The 23,163-nt window shown below is 46.2% G+C and overlaps 1 protein-coding gene across 1 annotated transcript in view; it reads left to right on the forward strand.

Moving 5' to 3' along the window:
• The first annotated feature begins 12,110 nt into the window (after positions 1–12,110).
• LOC146193398 (uncharacterized) overlaps positions 12,111–23,163 on the forward strand; it is an 80,100-nt gene continuing 69,047 nt past the window's right edge. Inside the window, exons 1-2 of the mRNA XM_084600540.1 lie at positions 12,111–12,311; positions 15,309–15,340. Coding sequence (XP_084456666.1) covers positions 12,111–12,311; positions 15,309–15,340 — 233 coding nt within the window. The remainder of the gene's footprint in view (positions 12,312–15,308; positions 15,341–23,163) is intronic.

The following is a 23,163-nucleotide window of genomic DNA, read 5'->3' on the forward strand; positions in this document are numbered from 1 at the left end:
GCTTCGTTCCCTTGGTTACCTCTGTGATTGCCTACTTCGAAAGGACCTGACACGGACTGCAAAGTCTCGCCAAGACCGATGCAACATCAAGGAGGCGCAATAAGAGCTTTACAAGATAATTAAGAATGTTTTAATAAAATACCTTACCTCATTCACATCCAAAGTTATCAAAATATCTATTATTCATATGCTGATTCACACTTTTTAATTTGTAGTAATAATAATTTCTTAATCTGAGTGCTTTTCTCCCCGACCTGTGGCTATGCTGGGGTACCGCTAAACCACTTTTGGGCCCAGTCCACCACTCAACCTCCGCCATGCCGTTGCAACGACGTTCGCAACGTCACGCCGTAACGAAAAGCACTCGCTTTTAGCACATTGTGTCCCCGCCTTAAAAGCCCACTGTCCACCCTCCGGTCGAAAATATTTTCTTCCCCGGTAACTGTGAGAATTCGTCCCCAGAACGCAAGGCCGCAAAATGTTTTTAAAAAGAGTAACTAATAACGCAGTTACAGCCACCGCAATCTCCAGATTCTGTCATGCCTCTCTCCTTCCATTCCCTTGCAAAGGTTTTTCACTCTCCTGCCCTGTCGTCTAGCATCCGAAGACAAATTCCCCTTCCTCCTCCGCGTATTGTGGGAGGTGGGGCGTGGCACTCGGCCTGCGCGAATTAAAAAATAGGGCGATGGAGTGCGCGCGGTTAAATTCAGTCCGGCCGTGGCGAGGGAAAAGCGCGCAGCGAGTGATAGACACCCATCCTTCACCCTCATACAGCGAGACGAACCAATGGTCGACGTTTTCGACAAATACGTCATAGCTGCGGGTCGAAGTGCCAGCGCAGGAAAAGGGAAGCTGGCTTCCCGAAGGAGAACGTGAGAGAGCTTCGATTTGTATTTTCGTTGCTTTGCGGCGCACGTGTCACTGTAGCATTTTGCACAGACTATCTCCGGTACCTGATCGAAACACTGGGCTCCTTTGCTTAAAAGGTCTTTCCCCGGACAGTGGCTCTTTAAGGCGCTTGACTTTTGTAACCAAGGATGCGAGATCAGATCCGAGCCGCGGCGGCCGGTTTTTCATGGAAACTGAAAGCTAGGCAACCGTCTGATGCGCCATGTAACTGCACGTTAAAGAACCCCACATGGTAGCAATTCCTGGAGCCCTCCACCATGGCGTCTCTCAGCCTGAGCAGCTTTGGGAGATTAAATCCTCTAAGCCAAACCTTATACAGAAACAGCTGTTGAAACTGTTGAATGTCATACGTAACGTTGACGAGCCGATTTGAGCGAAGGCATCAGAGCCCTCAAAAGGCCATCAAGGTCAGAAATGTGACCGCAATATTATTGGTACCCCTAATTTATAGTATCAGCACTACGAAATGCTATATAGTCAAGAATCTATTGAATTATTAATACCAAAGAGAGCCTAAAGCTCGTGATATACTTCCATTCGCTCAGGCTGCTACATGGCGTGATGTCAAGTGTTCTCTTGGTTGTCTGGAAAGGTTACAGTGAATTTTGTTGCATTTAGGAAACAGGTTCAGACGAACAAAAATGCCTTTTGGCTTCGCAGTGTATACCCTCATTTCTAATGCGTTCGCAAGTTCAAGTTTTTCTTTTGTGTGTGTGTGCGCGTGCGTGCGTGTGCGCGCGTGTGTGTGTGTATGTGTGCGTGTGTGTGTGCGCGCGAGTGTGTGTGGGTGCGTGCGGTTGTGCGTGCGTGTGTGTGTGTGCGCGCGCGTGCGCGCGTGCGTGCGTGTGTGTACGTGCGTGTGTGTGTGCGCGCGTGTGCGCGTGCGCGCTGCGTTTCGCTATTCGAGCCTCTCTTCCACCTGGCAGGAATCCCGATCAGCATGTCTGAGCTCTTTCTGTCGTTCACCCTGGTCGTGGCCTGGACAGCGCGCGTGGCATGGATGGACGCGCGCACCCACCTGGGCAATTCAAACTGGCACAACATCAACAGTGGCCTTGACGCCCATGAAAAAGCCGAGCTGCTTCTCACCCCCAAGATGCTTCGCAGCGAGGTGGCCATGGTGCAACTGCACAGCATCAATCCGGCTTATAGCACGCCGGCGCTGGTAAGAGAAAGGGCAAAAAACCAACGGCTATTTTCTTTCAGCTTGAGGCTCTAATCGGCGACTCCGCCTCAAGCACTTTCATTAGAAGGCTCTTTAAGGAACTGGTTGCGAGATAAAGTGTCGGTCTAAGTGTAGCTGTGGTTATCTCAAAGTCTTCAAACCCCAAAGGGAGGAAAGCGTCAGCTGTTTGCATTTGGTTGATGAAACACAAGCGAGTTGTTTGGTAGTGAATATGAGAGTGAGAGGAATGCTTTCTCGTGCTTCCTGTCGTTATATGCATTCGACTATGTATCGACATTATGACGCAATCTTTCTTTGTGCAGCGTTCCGTGCGATGCCATATTTCGCGTACCATTAAGCATTGGTCTTCTAGCCAAGGTGGAGTTAGTTTGCAATAGGGGTTCAAGGAGAAAACATGCGCGCATCTGAAAAAATGTAGATGCATGTCCACATAGAAGTGAGAAACTGGGCCTTCCGTTGCATAAAAACCAACTTGAGGAGAAAATACTACAGTAACACTTTCATCTTTCACTCACACCTTCCTCCCTACCTTTGGGCCATGATTCAGTTAGGTGAGGTGCGTGACACATCTGCGGCGTTTCATTCCTATGAAACGATTTGCATTGACTATTTAAGGAAATATTGGAGTACTCGCGGCATAAAAAAATGGCAATAAAGAAAAATGCATTGAAACAGACACTGAGCCTACATTTATTTCCCGAAAGCTTGACTTGGACAAAGAAATATAAAGTATTCGAGCAATGAAATGGCGGCGTTAAAGGCGCATCGCTTTACAAAAGACGAAGTTTGGGAGCCCCTCTAGTGTTTGTATGGAGTCACTGAAATATCACGATTGAATGAACCGCTCAACAAATTGACGACCATATGCGGGCACGGTAATAGTTCTTCAGCAGGTAGGGTAATCTGAAGTAATACATTGCTTATTTTTTCTCGAAGCTTTAATGAAGGTCCAAAAGAACAAAGAATGGAAATATGGGCCACATCACATACCCGTTACAAGTCTGATAACCCAAATATTTAGAAATTCTAAATCCTCAGATGCAATGGAGCATCGTTCAGCTTCTTCGAGCCCGCAATCAAATGGCAGTCTATGCAGACCTACAACGCAACATCTTCTCGTGAATGAAAGTTCCGAACTGCGCAATCCGCTGGCAAAGTCATGACTGCCAAGGGAGACAGTAGACAACGTTTCCTCTGCAACGTACAAACTTGTTTCAGTGATTATTTTTGCGGACGGGGACAACTTTTATATGCTTTTCCGGAGCATATACCAAATAACATCCAATCCCGCTTTGTCCCTCCAGTCCTTTTGAAATCATCGGACGCGACATGAAGATACAGAATTACCGCAACGTTTCTGGTCTGCTACAAGACCAAGGGCATAATTTCAAAATTCTCAATATACCCTCAGCTGCAGAAGCGCGCATTTGAACAGGATAAATCGAGGCAATGAGCCTGTCAGCCTGGCATGAACAGCTCTGACCCATCATATGCAAACAAGATTTCTTGACAGCATTGTTGAAGAAGGACAGGAATGGTTGATTTCAGGAGATTAGAAGAAGAGTATGGAAGGAAAGGCTTTTCTTAAAGAGTAATTAAACAGCGACCCATTGATAAAAATATCAGTTTTTATTCAGTGTTGTGTCTTGACCCTTCTTCTTTTGTGCTTGTGCAGGTGTGCTGCTTTATGCCAGATCACATCTTGGTTGAAATTAGAAACTGCAATTTCTATGGAATATTTTGCAAGGACACGTTGTGCAAATGTTCCGCTATCGATGACAGTTCTTTTTTTTTTGCTAGACTCTGGTATAAAGCGCCAGCTTTTTTCCTTTGGCAACAAGTATTACTCTGCAGTTTAAAGGCAGAGCAGCGACTGCAAGGAGAGTGCGAGGGCTACGCGAGAACTCATTTCTTCTTGCAGATATATATAAAAGTGTATACCTTGCCGTTTTGCAGAGCTGGGACGACAAGCTGGCCGTGTTGGCGCAGTCGTATGAAAGGCGGTGTGGTATTGCCAAATGGGACGCATATCGGAAATTAACAGGTGAGTCTTTGAAGTTTAATAACTCTGCGTGCTAGCAAAACTCTAAGATAATGTAATCACCACATTTTAGAATGGAGCACAATATAAAACAAATGATATATTCTGCAGAGGAAGTGTGCAGACTTCGTGCAAAATATGAAAATGTTTATTCGCTTCCGCGAAAATGCAATAAAGGTAAAGTAAAGAATAGTATATTCAGTGATGTCGCCTGTTCCTTCCTCGCTCGCTCTCTCTCTCTTATCTCAAATTTTTTATTTTTGGCAAGGATCTCTGTGGTGCGTCTAATGGCAAATGACTAAAATGAATTCCATACTGTTTGGAAACAAGAGGACATGGGACAGGCAGTTGCTATCCGGATTCACGAGATGCCAACTACGGCTGCGAGTGAAGCCACCCCTTGCGCCTACATTTTACAATACAAAGCGCGCATGCGCAGCTGCAAGTAACAGTTAGTTTTCAAGAAGCGATGTCGAAGCAAAAGAGGTGAATATGCGAATAGCGACGAGGGGAACAAAATTGCAGCCGATCTGGCAGAATTTGAAAAAAAAGGCCTATATATAGTATGTGCGAAAGCATGACATGCCTCATCATTTTCAATGCGCTTTCGGTTCGCGGCAGTTAAACAAACGGGGAGTTCAGCTTCAGCAATAGCTATGAGGTCCCGTTTTCGCTCTGCATGAGGATGTTCTGGTTATTGCGCACATTTCTTAGGGAAGCTCAACGGTCTACGATTCCTTTATACTTCGCGGTTTTGAGAGTTATGCCTTGAAGTAGTCCTCTTGCTTTAAAAGGCTGACAGCATAAAGCGTGTGAAAGATGGAAGTTTACGTGCAGAGGAACGATGTTGCCTCTATAGGGTTGCTGCTCGCCGAGATAATTAGGCCGAAGAAGAAAAGTGAGTATTCCATGAAGCACACAAAACGCGGCAGTTGATGCGCCAATCAAACATGCTGCTTTTATAGTGTCCTGGTTCGTAGAGATAAAATATGCCAAAATTAAGAGTTGCGTAATCTGGAGGGATGATCATAAATTCTCAGCACTGGTCTTTATACTGCAGAAAAAGTCTAAATCAGTTTTAAATGACACGAAAAACGCGACAGCATCAATTCATTTTTCGGGCCATTGACGCAAAGGGCGTCTGTAACGCTAACATATGTGGGGTTTTGAAGGCGATTAAATTTCCGTAACCTAAGAATATTGGAGCACGAACTACAACAGCGAGTCATAGTTCCAATATTTGTATTGGGCACATTTTTCTAAAAAATGGCGGAGTTTTCAACCTACTTATATAAACCTGGTTATAACAAGGGGACCCTCTGCGTTGGTTCAGTGGTAAATAAGCTACGCTACTGAACTAAGGAAGGAAGGAAGGAAGGAAGGAAGGAAGGAAGGAAGGAAGGAAGGAAGGAAGGAAGGAAGGAAGGAAGGAAGGAAGGAAGGAAGGAAGGAAGGAAGGAAGGAAGGAAGGAAGGAAGGAAGGAAGGAAGGAAGGAAGGAAGGAAGGAAGGAAGGAAGGAAGGAAGGAAGGAAGGAAGGAAGGAAGGAAGGAAGGAAGGAAGGAAGGAAGGAAGGAGGGCGGGCGGGCGGGCAGGCAGGCAGGCGGGCAGGCGGGCAGGCGGGCAGGCGGGCAGGCGGGCAGGCGGGCAGGCGGGCAGGCAGGCAGGCAGGCAGGCAGGCAGGCAGGCAGGCAGGCAGGCAGGCAGGCAGGCAGGCAGGCAGGCAGGCAGGCAGGCAGGCTTGAAACACCACTTCCCGCATGCAGAGCTGTATCTCAATTAAGCCTTAGAAAATGACTTTTGATGGAAAGCGCGGCGCCTTCACAGTTGTGCGCTCCGCAGTCACCTCTGCCGCAGCGCCAACCATCGCTCCAACCACTCAGTTAAAGTGTTCTAGAATTGAGAAGTGTGCCGTCTGCCGCCGGCGAGCTGGTCGTTTTATCGTTGACAGGAGAGAGGGCGCTATGTGCAGGAGGAGCGCATGAGCGCTGACCAGACAGCTGGGTGAACTGCCTCCGTCACCACTAGTTCTTCGGACACCGAAGGCGCGCAGCAGTATTTTGTGTCGTTTTAGCTTCCACACGCTTGCCTAAATGTATTAAACCTATTTTGTACATGAATAAATGAACTAGTTCGCTATAAAAGCGGCCGTAGTCAGGAAACTTATACATCCGAGGCCTCTCAAAGAAATGGCTTGGGGAGACTCAGGTGTTGAAAAAAACTGTGCCGTCATGATTTCAATTGCCGGTAATCCAAGACCATACCATGCCTATGCGGGATTGTGTTTAAGACTGCTTTTCTGGTGTCGAGTCCGATACAGATTGCCGATGACATGACAGACAACGGCAAGAAATTTTTTGAACGTATTCGGTAATTTATTTCTCAAACGTTAACCGGACGTTCAATGACGATTGTCTAAAGTATATTTATGATCACATAGATTTTTATTATCGGATGCGCCGGTTTATTCGGGCTGGACTGCGGTCCCCCATCGACGCTCGCGTGGACTTTTTGAAAAACCAATAAGGGTGTTTTAGGCTAGGCTGGCGTACTTTAATTGTTTGCGCCACATGTAAATAGAGATTTGTGAAGATTGCTTGGAGACAGAAATCATGTCAGGGGCTATTGAATACGTATTTGAATGCGGACGGATATACATATATGAATAGGCGGTTGTATAAAAAAATACGAAACAGATTAGCGAGAACTCATAAAAATGCACGAAACCACACAGCGGATAACTTCAAACACCAGCAGGGTAAATAATTCGCTACTTAAGAGAATATAAATAAATAGCTCAAGGATATGGTACCAACATAAATGCAATGCTACAGAATTATATGGAAATATCACTTAACTACGAGCACGTGAATGAATTAAGCTGCTAAATTTTAGAGCACACAAGACGCGTAGAGAGTCATTAGATAGAGACCTCAAACAAGATTATTTGGACCACTTCACCTTCAGGTTCTTTACCTGCTCTGGTTCAGAGCTCTGCTCTTCGTTTAATGACCACATAAAAATGGAATCGCATCTGCACGTAGAACTTCACATGCGAAGAGTCATATCTCTATATGGGTAGGACATCTAGGCTCGGGAACCTCTGCGCTCTGAAAAAACGTCGCAAAATCACGGATGCTGCTTGCGTTAATCATAATTCTTGAACTAAAAAAAAATGTGACTCTTCCAGCGTGTTTACGATCTTTGCAAACTCCGCAAACGGATAAAGAAGATCTCCGTGGTCGAATTTTGAGATGAATTCAGTTTCTTCTATTTGTGCACGCATGATTTGCTCGAAATGAAATACGCATGAACATGTACTGTATTTTGATTTGTGCTTTAACTTTCAAGCTACTTATACTGCAATATAAGCTGCGACTTAGAACTGTGCCTATAGTGACGTACTTATGATCATCTGGATGAAGGTCATTCAATGTAGCTTCGACGTCCTCTAACCATCTCTCATGAACCAAGTGGTCAAGCTCGTTAATCGGAAAGGACGCGCAGTGAGCAAAAAAAAAAGAACAAAAAAAACGAAAGAGACGTTCAGTTTGGGGGAATGCACAGGGCCAAAGGAAACGAAATGAACTGTGACTGCCCTATCTGCAGACCCGTGTTATCCTGCTTGACCAACAATCAGCAACATATCATAGTACAACAGAAAAGCAATGCGACGCAACTAAATTAACGCAGGACACCAGCCGCATAAGCAGACGTCCAGAGCGTTTCCTCTGCGGTGCGCGCGCTTCTGATGCGCTCCTGTAACTGGCACGCCACCTACGCTTTTCATCGCTCCGGTGACCACCTCGCTCCCATTGCTGCGCGCTGAAGACGGCACACTTCTCAATTCTAGAACACTATAACTCAGTCTCACCAGTTGCGTTACGTGGGTGATTTGAGTTACTAAAGGAAAATATACAAAGGTAATAAAGCGGAGATTGTATAGGAGGGGTCAAGAAGTACGTGTACTCTCGAAGTATTCAAAGGACTAAATGAAGAATGTCCCCTATCATCGTTGTTGCTCATATTTCTATGAAGAATATGAAAAAGAGCCAGAAAGTAACCTGTCTTAATCTTTTCCATAAACTGGTTGAAACGGACATAGAACAAAGCCTTCCAGAATTACTGTACGCGGACGACATTGTTCTATTGACCAATAGCCAGGAAAGTTTCCAAGCATTGGGCTAATATATATGGATACGAGGGAGATGCAGTCGACATTGCTTTCAGCGCAATTAAATCTGGTCCTATGGTATTGAACGATTTCACCGATATAAAGCTTACAGTATAAGAGAGTAAGATACCTAGACTGGTAGTATATAAATACCTTGAGGTATCGATAAAAGAAGGACAGATATACATGAAAAATCGTGAGCAGACCATCAGGACGAAGGGATGCCGATAATGAAGCACAGAGTTTAACGGGGTACAGCAGCTGGTACCAGGTCCAACCTCCGGGAATGCGGTTTCGTGCTTAAGGTCACAAGTCCAGCCGGGGTTAGAAATAGATCAGAGATATGTTGGAAGGTTACCACTTGGAGGCCACGGCAAAACTACGAACGAAGCAGGCTGGGACTCTTTCGCGGAACGAGAGGCTCAGATTAAAATATTGTGCGAAGAACGCCTCAAAAAAATTGATGACAGTAGATGGGTAGTTACAGAATTTAATGCTTATACCGAAAGGGCATTGACTCACAATGGCGGGAAAGGGCTAGAAAACAAACAAGTGTGTAGGAAGGCAGGGCGATGAAATAAATGAAATAAAGCAAATTAAACCAGAGGTAACGAACACAAATGCTAATAACTAATAATTCAATTGAAAAGAAGGTTACCGTAGACGAGTGTAGAAAATAGAAAACTCAAATTAAAAAGAGACCTATGATAACTCAAACAACAACGGCCTTTCCTTTGAAGCTACGTCAAGATATCTTACAACACCAAGATACAAAAGAAAATTTAATCAAGCAAACGAAACTTGGGCTATGTGCAGTAGATGCCCAGAAAAAATTGAACATGTTATACTCGAGTGTGGTGGCATCCATCCAAATTTCGAGGGACATACTTACTATAGCCGAGGCCCTGCGGTTTAGAAGTAACAAAAGAAATTTGAATGAATCTGCGGTAGAGGTTAGCAAGAGGAGCTTGGAAGATCGGTGGCTGAAGAGTAGGGCGGGGACGCAAAGAACCGAACTTAAACGAAGGTATTTAAAGATAACGCTGGTAAAAAGTTCAAGTGGTAAAGTTCAAGAAATTTCTAAATTAATAAGCATAAAAAATAAAGGTTGAGCATGAGCATGCTGATGACTACCATCTCCCTGTTTCAAAGAGGAGACTCCTAAAATTCACTCATCCATCCATCCAACCATCCTAGCCGCATACTCCGCTAATCAGGTTTCTTTGCTTGAACTACCTTTTTGTTTCCTTTTTTTTTTAGTATCCCACTTGTCAACTGTCACCTATATTTCTCAGACGCTATGAGCTTCAAACTGCTACAAGAGGGTCATCTTGTATTGATTACGTCTTTGCACGGCTGTCACGAAATCGGCGCACATTTTCATCAAGCCGGTACGGTCTGAGGCCCGCGCGGCGTCGCATGCAAAAGCATGGAGAGAAAAGTCTCCTTCCCCGCGCGGGAGAGCGCGTAGCTTTGTACGCGTTGCCCTCACCCTCTTTCCCATTGCCCGGGGAGGACGGTGGTTCATCGGCCTGGAATAGGCCAGAAAATTCCAGAATCTTCTATGGGACCTAGCCAATGACGAGGCGCGGCTTGACGGGAGGAGAAGGGAGCGCTATAACCAGCGAAGCTAAGTGTGTGTGCGCGCTAGTTTTGGCGCGTTTTAACAGACAGACGCGGCGCGCCCTATTTAAAGAGACCGCCCCGCTTGTGAGTCAGTCAGACAGTTCGTCAGTGTTTGCGTCGTGTTCGCCTGTGCTTCGGCTGGACTCTCGGGGATCACCCGCTGCTGGCAAGCCCACGGACCTGCAAGGGAGCGGCGCTCGTCTCGTATGGCGGCCACATCGTGACTCTTGAGGCGTCGGACTGCAACAGTGCCCGGTGAACAATTTGGTGAACAATATGTAACTCTCTCGTGTTTGATCTGTTGTAAAGCCTCTGTGTTATTGAACCATTCTGTAAATGCATGCTTAGCGTTTGTTATTCTGTGAACCTCTCGTCTGTGCATTTCAAGTGATCTTGTGTATCCCTTTGAATCGTCTCTTGCTGTGCATAAATTGTGTTTTGTTTGTTACTTCTGACTCCGATCCTTACTCTGGTTTGAACCGGCGACAGCTGGGCATCAAACGGCCACCCCCTTCTGTCACTACTAGGTAGCTGGCTTCCGGCTGAGCTTGCCACGCAGGTCGAGGGCATCTCCTTCGCGACCGGAACAACTACCCTCACTCACTCTAAGGGTGTCTGGGAGTGTGCGTACCATTAAGGGCGCATCGTTAACAATACCCCCTAATTATTAACGGGTGACAACGGCACGTCGATGGGACGGGCATGAGCTATATGTGTTACCTATGCTTCAGAAAATGAAAGGGAAAAAAAGGAATGCAGATAAGTTTAGAAATAAACGCCCACAGGTGGTATCTTATATTCATAAAGTGGCGCACTGCCTTAAAAAGGTGGCAGGTAGGTATCAGGTGCCAGTTATGTTTTCTGCGCCAAAAAAACTGGGTGGGTTGTGCGCAATAATAAGGAGGAGAAAGAGAGCACAATGCGATAAAAAGCATGTAAAGAGTTTTATTGCATGTGTGGTGGGAGTGATTTACGAGATTCCACTGTCTTGCGGTAAAGTATATATAGGGCAGACTGTAAGATGTGTCAATGATAGAATAATGGAACATGAGAAGTCCATAGAAAATGGGAAGGGGTCAAATTTACCCTTGCACTGTCAGAAGTGCAAGTGTGAGCCATTGTTTAGCAGGGTTAACATGTTAGGGAAGAGTTGGGATAAGAGTGCGCGCGAAATTTTAGAGGCATTCTGTATACAGAAGAAAGAAGACATGTATTAGTGAAGCCTCACTGAGTTTACGTAGAAAAGAATTTACTTTTATTGAGGAATCTTCTTGAGTAATGGGAAAAGTCGAGTTTATTATCGGGCCTAAAGCTGTTATTCTGAGACACCTCTCATGTATTGTGGCCATATGTTTGTTTATTGATTCTTTATTCCCTCAAGTACATGTACTTCTCATTCTCATGTACTTCGGTGCTTCGTAGACATGTTGAGCAGGTTACAGTTTTTTCATTACATAGGGACTTCACAAGTGATGTGTTTTGGATGGACATGTCTTACTGAACATGTGTGGTGGTTGGTTGTTAGTGTGTGACTATGTGGTGGACTTTGTGACTGTCCAGCTTGGATGATGGTTTTGGTATACTCGGACGAATGTGGTATTAGCTTCTGGGCAAATCAGAGGTGTGTGGAGATGTACGTGACTGTAGAATTGGTGACTGTCATGCTTGGACGATGTTGATGTTCTGCGGGGAAGAAAGTGCCACTATCTCCTTGACAAAGAAGAGGATGATGAGAAGATGTACTTGGGTGTAGAAGAAGAGGAGTGGTGAAGGGGAAGTGTTATCAGATTCATATTACAGCTTGTAGTGTGCGCGTGTGTTGTGTCGCCTCGCATGCGTTTGTGTTTGTTGCGTCACATTTCCGGGTATTATGTGTTACCTTGGTTATCACATGCCGTTACTCATTATCCTGCATTACAGCACCGAAGCATGAGCGTCACTAAAACTAAGTGTCCGCACATTTGATGCCAATAGAACGTGGGTCAGCACGCATGCATTCCTGCAGGGAAATATTCTGGGCGTAGTAGAGATTAAACCGCCATTTTGTTACTGTGTAGGGGCGAAATCTTGTGATGTCTCTAAAATATTTCAAAACAACGCAAACACGCAGTAAACAGCAGAATACATTGGCTTTTTTACATTCATGTCTTTTTTGAGGCTGAAAATATTCGTAGAATGTTTGGTTTATGCTACGTGCCTGCAGCCGAGCTCGCAACAGTCGGCGGGCCATGGACAGCGAGGCGAGCCCGGACTCCTTCACGGGCCACCAAGACTTGCCGCTCTTCAAGGCATGGCGGAACCATGCACAAGCACATTAAGGATGACTTTATAAGCTTTTACCAGTACGCCAAGAGGATATCCGCCGAGCTCGCCAAGGTTAGCGCCACTCGTTCTTGAATGATCGCATGAGCAACGACCGTGAGGTTACTATTGTTAGGTAAAGGCTTTAATTCACCTAAAATAGCAAAAGAAGCCATAATCTTATAATCACTGGACACAGTGCGAGCCAACGTCACCATGCGGCTTGCCTGTTCCAATACTGTGAACATCGTGAGCGCCGTAGATGCTGTCTCGATTCTGTCCACTTGCTCCCTTGTTTAGGATGTCCACTTATTGCTAGGGATCAGCTATACTGCAAAATGTGTAATTACATTGGTCTTGCTCGTCATCATCATCATCATCATTAGCCTGACTATACCCACTGCAGGGCGAAGGCCTCTGCCATATTTCTCCACTTAACCCAGTTCTGTGCTAGCTGCATCCACTTGACTCCCGCGAACTTCTTAACCTCATCCGCCCACCTAACTTTCTGCCGCCCCCTGCTACGCTTTCCTTCTCTTGGAATCCAGTTTTTTACCCTAAGCGACCATCGGTTATCCTCTCTTCGCACTACATGTCCTGCCCATTCCCATTTCTTCCTCTTAATTTCCACTAGAATGTCGGTAACTTGAGTTATTTCTCTGGCCCACTCTGCACATTTCCTATCTCTGAATGCTACCCCTACCATTTTTCGTTCCATAGCCCTTTGGGCTTTCCTCAACTTTTAAGTAGAACTCTCTTCTTTAGCCTCCACGTTTCAGCCCCATAGGTGAGTACACGTAAGATGCAACTGTTGTATACTTTCCTCTTGAGCGATACCGGCAAACTGCTATTCATAATCTGCGAGTGCTTGCCAAATGCGCTCCATCCCAATCTTATTCTTCTTGTTATTTCCTTTTCATGGTCCGGATCTGCGGTTACTACCTGTCCTAAGTAGACATAATCGCCTACTACTTTCAGCACTTCGCTACCTAATGTAAACTACTGTTCCTTCCCGAGGTTGTTGAACATTATCTTAGTCTTCTGCATATTGATTTTCAAGCCTACCTTTCTACTTTTCCTGTCTAGGTCATCAATCATTATTCGCAGTTTATCCCCCGAGTTGCTTAGCAAGGCAATGTCATCAGCAAATCGCATATTACTAGGGTATTCTCCATCTACCCTTATCCCTAACTGCTCCCATTCCAAGTCTCTGAATACTTCCTCTAAACAAGCTGTGAATAGTACTGGGGAGATTGTGTCTCCTTGCCTAACACCTTTCTTTATGGGAATTTTGTTACTGTCTTTATGCAGAACTATGGCTGCTCTGCAGCCACTATATATATCTTCTCCCATAATGAACACCGCACAGGTTTCTATTGTTAACGGCAAGCAACTTTCACGGCGTGCATTTGCTGAAACCATGAATTATAAACAAGATCCAGTGCTGGTAGATTTGCTGCATTGGAGCAATTTTAACCTTCTGCAAGGGCGCGGAAATAATAAGTGCTGCATTGAAAAGTTACACGCAATGCGAAATATAACATGCACAAACATCGCGAAGATATCGTGCCATGAACGCAATCCCTGCTTGCCGTAGCCTAATTGGTGTTTTCTGCTCATTGCCACACAAGCTTCTTTTTCTAAAGCAATTGCGCTGCATGATAGTTTTAATACTCACTTCATACGTGCACTAATATCCGAATATCTGCACCAGCATAAGAAGCCGCGTCACACTGATACAAAAAAAGAAATAGGAGGTGATGAGTAATGAAATTCGCTGTTCGGTCGAGACACGGCTGGCGCCACAAATTTGCAAGACATGGCCGAGCTCTCAGTGACGAATGAGGACGTGTGAACGCTTGCTCCCACGTGACATGACCGCTCGGACAGACGTGCTTGCAGGTAGTAGTAGGCAGGTGACACGCCCGGAATGTATTGGTCGCGGGGCGCGAAACTTCAGGAGACCAACTGATTGGACCGAATTTGCGCATGCGCTATAGTCACGTGACGTCAGATCAGCGATTGTGGCGGTGGGTTCGGCGACATGGTAGTGTGTTTCTACATAAGCCAGAAGAAATGCTATGCGTACGTGTCTTGTGTAGTTTATCTCCTCCAGTCGAGATGGTGACCACGGCTTTGTGTTACTGGACACGTAGCCTCGGCAGCTGCACAGGTTGAGAGTATGCGGCGAGGATGAATGATTAGGGAGAATCAGGTCGAGCGGAATTGAGACAACGATGCGCATGCTGAACCCGTAAAGAAATGAAGTGTCCCGTAAAGGTTCGCTGATAAAGTCTTTATAAGGTTCCGCACATACCTATTAATAGAGGCAAAGAAGACCTAGCATTAGCAGATCAGGATCAGAACCGTGTAAACAGCTCGCATGTGAGTGCATTTCATGACGTATTCAATCCTATCATAATGGCAACCATATTATGGTACCAAATAGGCATGTCACCCAGTGATGATTCTCGCGCGAGTAATGTTTAAACTCTGTGCTTTGACTTTTTTTTTCACTATAGTTCAGCCTCAGTCCTAGTGCTACCAATCTGTGCACGATTACACACGGTTACAGGATGTTCACGTTGTGAACGATGTGCAGATGGAATATCGTGCCATGCACAAAATCACGTGTGCACGTCGCATAGCGAATACATTTTCAGGGTTAGATGCGATAAGCTCGAACCCACGCCGACTTTGTACACACTAAGCAGGAATCGCAGGAATTGGGCCTTATTTCAGTGCGCATTTTGTACACATTTCGAACCGGCATAAAGCTGAAGAATATTGAGCACATTTCATTTGCGGCATTTGTGCACACAAAAAGCATCTCAGACTGCGTAAACTGTGGGTTCGTATCAGAGCATATTTTACAAGTTTGGAAATACAAGATTAATTTATAGAGCACGATTTGTTTCCTTTGAATCAGTGTGCCATGTATGAGCGGGCAGATGACAGCGAAATACTTTGAGCGTGACTTGTATAAAGCGCAATGAGCACGGCTAGATTAAGCCCAAAGCCAGTCGGGGATTAATGTGTGCTGTGCATTGCCTTCCCTTCCTTCTCTTGCAGATCATGAGGGAGAAAAATCCTAATGGGACCAGGTACGTGCCATTAAACACCCGAGAAGACAATGATGGATATTACCCACACCCAGAGGTGGGCATTTGACATCAAAAAGTGCGACCTCACCTCAACCTCAATAAAAATTTCCTGACCTCACTCAACCTCAACCTCACGCTTTGAGGTTGAGGTTTGACCAGGTGACCTCACCTCAATTTTTCTGATGCCACCACCGACCCCACTCAACCTCACCTCAAACTCAAACTGTGAGTTTGAAGTCGATCGCTCGACCTCAAAAAAAGAAAAAAAAAAGGTTTTTCACTTGAGAACACTAACTATAAAACGTCATGGCACACGTCCTGTGCAGTGACACGCCAGAATGACGACATAAATTTTAAACAACATTCAATATGATGAGGCTTACTTGTAAAGTAAAAAAATTGAAATGAACATTTGCCAATATTTGATCTGATTCATAGCAGGTTGACCTAATAACGGCAATATAATTGGTCAGTTTCAACTCTTCAAATTTTATTTTTATTTGTTTTGATATGGTGACATTTGATCTAATTTCCGCTGTAATGCTTGTGTGTCCTTGGCGCTGCTGGATGCGAATCCCCGAAGGTCTGCAGTGAAACGTCGCACATATCTGTGACCGTCAAGTACTGTTTCCTCATGACAAGCAAGTCATAATTTCTTGGTGAAGACACATTCCTGCGATTTGAAATCGAATCGGATTACATAATCACAAGCAATCTAATGTTTCTTCAGTGTTACGTCTCTGTTACAAAAGAAAAAAAAAAGTAGACCGACCACTTACGTATATATGGAAGTTGTAGCACCATAACATTCCTTCATCAAATTGACTTCTGACGTGGGACTTATCACAACAGGCGGACAGAACAAAACGTTGCCATATGCAGAGACGCTTAGTTACGAAAAGGTAAAGCGTGCTTGACTTTTGACATTACGCTACTTTCGATAATCCTGACGAGTAGGTTGTGCTGTATAGAACAAGCGCCATGACAAATTATAGGAAAGATTACCCTCCCTTCTACTTATAATAACTAACGGTGAATTTGCAGCGCCAAAACATTCCTTTTATCATTGATGTAAGTTAAAGAAATAATGCGTTGAGTTAGGGATAATTCGCACACGCCTCCACGCGCGCTGGGAGAGCTGCAGGATTCGTTTTCAGCTCGACGATGACCAGACGTAAACTGGGACAAGAGCGGTCCCCGGCGTCGGTGTCCGCCATTTTGTGGGACTTAGCTCTTGGGAAGAGGCTCGGCATGGGCGATCCCATGTGGGCCCGGGGGATACTGTTTGGCGAGCTAAACTCTTCCTGTACCGAAGCGGTGGCCTTGTGTATCTCATAAGGCCACCGCTTCGGTACAAGAAGAGTTTAGCTCGCCAAACAGTATCCCCCGTGCTTACATCGGATCGCCCAGGCCGAGGGCGGACAATAGTGTAATCAAGAACGCAATCTGTGATCATTTTCAGATATGCTTTGTCAGTCGCGAAAAACAACGGGGCTTCCACTTATGCCGAAACTTGAGGAAGAAGTTAAAACACGGCTTGAGCAGCCGATTTCCGTGAAAGAAATTGAGGATGCAATAGATGCCCTGCCAGCAGGTAAAGCCCCTGGCCCTGACGGACTGGGTGCAGCTTTCTACAAAGTGTTCAAACCGGCAATAACCCAGGCTCGGCTGAAGGTTGTTGACGAAAGCTATGAGAGAAAACGTGTTCCGTTGTCTTTCACAACATCCCACATAGTGCTAATTCCTAAAACCGATGACTATGATAAGCGCCTGTTGGTGGGGTCTTATCGGCCGATAAGCCTCAACAACGTCGACTACAAAATTTTCATGAAGGTGCTAGCGAAAAGATTGCAGGGTGTTATAACAATGCTCGTAGGCGCGCACCAAACATGCGGCATAAAAGGGCGAAGTATCGCTACTAACATACACGTGGCACGATCTATACTAGAATGCTATGACTCATTTGATGACCGAGTGGCGATGATACAACTAGACCTGGCAAAAGCCTTTGACCGCGTTTCTCACGATGTTCTGTTTGCCGCATTAGATCATGCAAATGTCGGCCGAATAATATTAGAGGGCGTTAGAATGGCATACAAAAACTGTACCACACGGATTGTTGTGAATGGAGTACTCACTGCAAGCCTCTAAGTGCGATCTTCTGTGAGGCAGGGTTGTCCACTGTTGCCATTGTTATTCGCAGCCTACCTTGAACCGCTTTGGCGGCAAGCTGTCGTCAGTCACTTGTCTGTTCTTCAATGATTCTTCGAGAAGGGCACATTAAATTTATCTTTTTATGTAAGGGTTAATATAATGTCTAGTGACTCATAATAATATTAATAATAATAATAATAATAATAATAATAATAATATTATTAAAAGAGTGGATTTCACTGATACAACTACCTGTCTTCCTGCTAAGGTGGCTTCATCGCTCCTCTGAAAAGTCTTGCCGTCCTTATAAGCACCTGTCCTGTCTCCAGAGAAGTGGATCTTATATTTCCGAGGAAGCTCCAGACGTCCTCTCCGCGTCAGGTTGCGAGACCTCCGGCGCATGCTACTCATGCATGATTGCAGCTCAGGTCGGCACTGAGGCTAGGCCTAGTGCTGCCGCTGCCACGCTGGCAGAGGTAGCTTCGCCGGAGATGCTCGCTGCAACTCCTGCCTTGCCGTCGACACCTCAACCTTACCATCGGCCTCAGGTCCAGCTTGGTGCTCCCGGTTCTTCAGCACCAGCGCCCATTCAGCCTTCCCAAAATGGACAACAGCCCGTAAGTGAACTGTTCTCTGGGCGGAGCATGGCTATGGCCACCCAGCTAACACGTCGAGATACACATCCAACAGTGCGACCTGAGGAGACAAGCTCTCCAATGGACCTATCGGCTCCAGTTAGTAGCAGTTGCTTCAAAATTTCTGAAAGGAACCGTTGTTCTTGTTTCTTATTACGTTCGACGAGCTGGAGGCGCCTCTTCCCGTATTAATCTTGGCTGGTTATTAAGTGTTCGTCGGCAATACCCCGGGTGTCCAATTTTAGTCGGAGGCGACTTTAACGCCCCTCACCCAGATTGGAGGCATCCGACTGCAAGCCCTCGTGGTAGGCGTGTGCGGGACGCCTTCACTGATGCCCTGTTTGTTCTGCTTAATCACCCTGGGACAGTAACATGGTCTGTGCGTCACCTACGTAGTGCTGCTTATGCTCCAGCACTCCAGGTGGTAGTCGTAGCACTAAACAGCGCTACGACTACTACCTGGATTGATGTAGGTGGACCGGCACCAGATCTCGGCCTGCTTAACTTGTGGGCAGCCCGCCGTCAAGCTGAGCTGGCTGCTACGCGAGATCCTACTTCGAGGCAGGCACGTACAGGACTGAATTATCTTACCGCGAAGGCTCGGAGATATGAACGCGATCTCTCGCGACGCCAGTGGCATGCATGGTGTGAACAATTTTCTGATAAATCATCGAATGCCTCAATCTGGCGAACCTTTCGTGCAATGGAACACGGTCGTCCGGGCGATTTCCCGGGCGAACACGGACTGACGCAGCAGCAGCAGCATGCTTTGCGGCTAATCTGTCGCCGGGCGATTTCGCCAAAGAAGCTGCTCGAAAATTTTTTCCCAAAATACGATATACTGCCTTCTTCAGCTGTAAATCTTAATTTGGCAGGTATCCCTGCAGACGCATGGAAACTACCATCTGCTGCCAACGCAGATGGAATTGCGAGCCCCTTTTCGATGTGCGAGCTGCTGGCTGCAATTGACGATGCGAAACGGAAAACAGCGCCTGGCCTGGACAAAATTCAGTATGAGGTTTACAAGAACCTCAGTACTGATGCACTTGCTCAACTACTAGACACCATAAAAGAAGTGTGGCTTGATGGTGTTGTACCCGAGAGCTGGAAAACCGCTGTCGTGATCCCTATTCCCAAACGTGGGAAGCCTCCAACGGACCTCGCCAACTTACGATCAATCTCTTTAACATCAACGCTTTGCAAGCTCGCAGAGAAAATGCTAGCCACACGACTTTCTTGGTGGCTTGAATAGCACGGTTCTTATCACCCTGCTCAAATTGGATTTCTTCCATACATAGGTACAGAGGACGGGTTGGCTGTCTTGGCATCAGCAGTTCTATCATCTACCCGCAGCCGCAATGTGCGTACCATATTAGCAATGGACGTTGAAAAGGCATATGACAACATCAGTCATGCTGCAATCCTGAATGCCATTGACATCCTTCATCTCCCTCCGAGAGTACGCACTTTTGTCGCATCATTTTTGGACGGAAGAAAATTTGCAATACGCCTCAGCAGTGACACTGTTGGTTCATTCGTTTCACTACGTGGCGTGCCCCAGGGATCAGTATTGTCTACGACGTTGTTCAATATTACTTTCATCCCATTGGCGTGGCGCTTACATGATATTCCTGAAATCAAGTTTTTGCAGTACGCAGATGATATCACGGTATGGAGCACTCACCATGATCTTCTCACTCAAGAGGCCGCCCTTCAGTCAGCATTAGACGTAACCTCTGATTACGCATCCTCCATTGGCCTTCAACTTTCTGTGTGTAAAACTTCGTACACGTCAGTCGCGAACCGCTGGGGACGCCGTAAATTTGCCTCAAATCCAATTCGTCTCTCTCTTTCAGGCACCCCAATACAAGAAAGCTCGGGCCTGAATATTCTGGGCTTAACAATTCACCAATCAGGATCAGCGACTGCTTGGCTTTCTCAGGCAAAAAAGCAAGCACTTCAAACTATGAGTTTAATAAGACAAATTGCACCTAAAACGGGTGGCGCTGGCTCGTCTGTTGCACGCCAGTTAGTGAGGGTGGTTCTGCAGCCCCGTATTGTTTATCAGGCCCAGTTCCAGCATCCTACAAGGGCACAATGGGATCGCCTTGAAGCCGTAAATCGAGAAGCTATGAAGACCATAACATGCCTTCCACAAATCACATCGGTCGTAGCGTTACAGGAGAATGCGCAGCTCAACACCATCGATGAACTGGTGCAGCAGCGCCGTGATGCTCGCAGACTCAAGGCCACTTTTTCACATTCCACGCAAGCACTGAGGGCGTATGCAACATCACACATTATTCTTCAGCCACCTGCGCCAGTTCTCCCTCCCTGGAAATTTAAACAGTTAAGAGACAACAAGCCAACTGACTTCCGCAAACCGACGTCTGCCAACTCTGCATCTTTGCTACGCCAGGAATTTGGAGAGCAAGATACTCACCTGCCTCAAGATTCAATAGTAGTGTACGTAGATGAAAGCATGCAAGGCTGTGAAGCCAAAACGGCAATCTACTGTCCACGGAGACCTAGCCTGAATCAGACAACTATTTTTCAGCTTTCGGAACCACTTCCATCTTTCTGCGCTGAGCTTGTGGCAGTTCAGGAGGCACTCTGCTGCGTGACTTCTATAACCATGCTCCCTACAGCCCACGTTGTCATCCGCACTGACGCACTTCAAGCAGTACGTCTGCTCCGACGCGTCAGCCGCTGCCCTAATATTTGCCAGGACATCCACCAGCTTGCGGCGCGCATCCCACACATTGAGTGGGTCCCACGGGATCTGCAGCCTTCCCAAAGTCAAGCTGGTTTTGCAACCCGCCTCGTCAACCAAGACGCATCAATCCCACGGCTTCTCGAAGTCGACGACGCTACCCTCCTTTTGTCAAGAAAGGAGCAACTCCGGCGCCGCACACGTGCACTTATCCCTCCGTAAGCGATATCCCTTCCCCGCGGTCTCACCCGTGCAGAGGAGATTGCGCTTAGGAGGATCCTGGTCGGTGTTGCCCTTACGCCAGCTGTAACTAGGACGTGGTCATACTTCCAACACTTATATCCTCGCCCAGGATGCCCGATATGTAACAACGAAGATGTCGAGGCCGACATCCACCACTTGCTGTGGGACTGCCCAGCACTCAAGCCAACACGAATCCGGCACCTGAGCATAGCTGGCCTTTCAGCAACCAATCCTGCCTCATACGTCACTTGGACGCAGGGACCTCATCATCGCTCACTACTGGACTTCATAAAATCAGCCAACCTTTTTCCATTCATTTAATCATTTATTCATCCTTCATCTCATAACCTACTGATGCCCTGAGGCAATAAATACCGACTTAAAAAAAAAACTACGATCTACCGTCCTATTGCTTTCTTTCGTTTTAACTCGTGCCATATACAGTAGCAAAAGCAGATTTTATTTACTGAAATACAGTCTTCGTGGGGTGACTTCTCGTCAAGCCATATATCTCTCGTCTCTTCTGCATCCTTGTTCTTTCCGTATGCCTCTCTGAAACCTCCTCTCTCGTGCCATCCTCCCAAGAAATTCCTTGGTTGCTGGATCTTGCGCTTCCCTCTTTTCTACTATTCTAGCTCTTTTTTTTCCCGAGAAGCCGACACACCCACGTAGGCCTGGAAACCCTTCGAGTTTGCGCAAACTTTCTTTACTTCCCACACTCGCTCGGAATGAAGGCGGGATCTTCTTTCAATTTCTTTCGAGTCTGCAGCCGTCGTCAGACCCCACTTGTTTGCCGCGCTCCACTTTACGCCCCACCTCCTTTTTTTTTTCGTGTCGAACGCAAACGCACCGACGCAAACTGTTCGTTACGTGTGCGTTGATAGCCAAAAATAGTGTACACGACAGGCATTATGAAAGGTGTTTTGCCGGCTATTTTATCGCTGTGGGAAACAATAATTGCGACCTCACAAGCCGACCTCCCTAAGTTACGACCTCACTCAACCTCAAACTCCCGCATGAGGTTGAGGTCTCATTTGCTGACCTCACTCAAAAATATTTCCGGTGTTGCCGACCTCACCTCAACCTCACCTCACTCCGTGAGGTTGAGGTCATTTTGAGGTTGAGGTTGACCTCATGAGGTCAAAACCTCATGAGGCTGCCCACCTCTGCCCACACCAAAGGCTGCTTACTCACGTTTATGGTCTAGGGTTAATTATCAAGGGAAAGAATAAATATTTCCACCCAAACAATGTTTTCACCTTAACAATACTAATTTCTCTGTAACTTTTCTGCACGTGATGGCTGTTATTCTACGTACGTTCATTCGCTGGTAGCCTTAAAGGGACAGAACGATGCACTGTGTCTAATTTTTTTCGGCACAATGTAAAGCTTCCTGTCTCGAGTGCTCGATTCCAAAACAATTTTGCCTGAAACACAGTAGAATAATTTTACTGAGAATTTTTAGATCAGTGCATGCCCCGTGTTTATGTAGTCCGATGCTGGAAACCGTGAGTAGTGATCACGATGGCGATGCGCGTCGTCAAAATTGGTGTCCAAAAAACTATTATACTTTCACCCGCCAGACACTAATCAGATAATGTTTAGTGCCCAGTCGCATCAAGTTTAGCTTCTACACCCAAGGGTGTTATGGCACAGGAGCGTACGCATCATCGGCAGACGTTTTATGGGGCCATGGCCACCGCTTTATCCAAACTATTCAAGACACTGTGGTGCCATATACTGACAGACGCTAAACGCACATCATAAGGGATGCAAACAAAGGCTGGATTTTACTGATGGGCGCAGCGGAGACACTGCACAATATAACAAAACAACGCGAGCACCCTTTAAAGCATACATAGAGAACAGTGTGCACTTCGACACGAGCGACACTTTCCCAAGATGTAGTCTCGTGGGTTATGCAGTAATAGTTACAGCATTTCGTCACAAGAGGCCACACTGCTCAATTTCATGCCATTTTCAGTGCCAACATGAAATCATAAACCCCCGTTTATCGTTACTCTAGCACTGGATCTATTTCATACGAGTCAAGATCTTCTCAATTACACCATAATCCC

The sequence above is a fragment of the Amblyomma maculatum genome, chromosome 4, assembly GCF_055883805.1.
Source record: "Amblyomma maculatum isolate TAMU_Amacu chromosome 4, ASM5588380v1, whole genome shotgun sequence".
Taxonomy (NCBI): Eukaryota; Metazoa; Arthropoda; class Arachnida; order Ixodida; family Ixodidae; genus Amblyomma; species Amblyomma maculatum.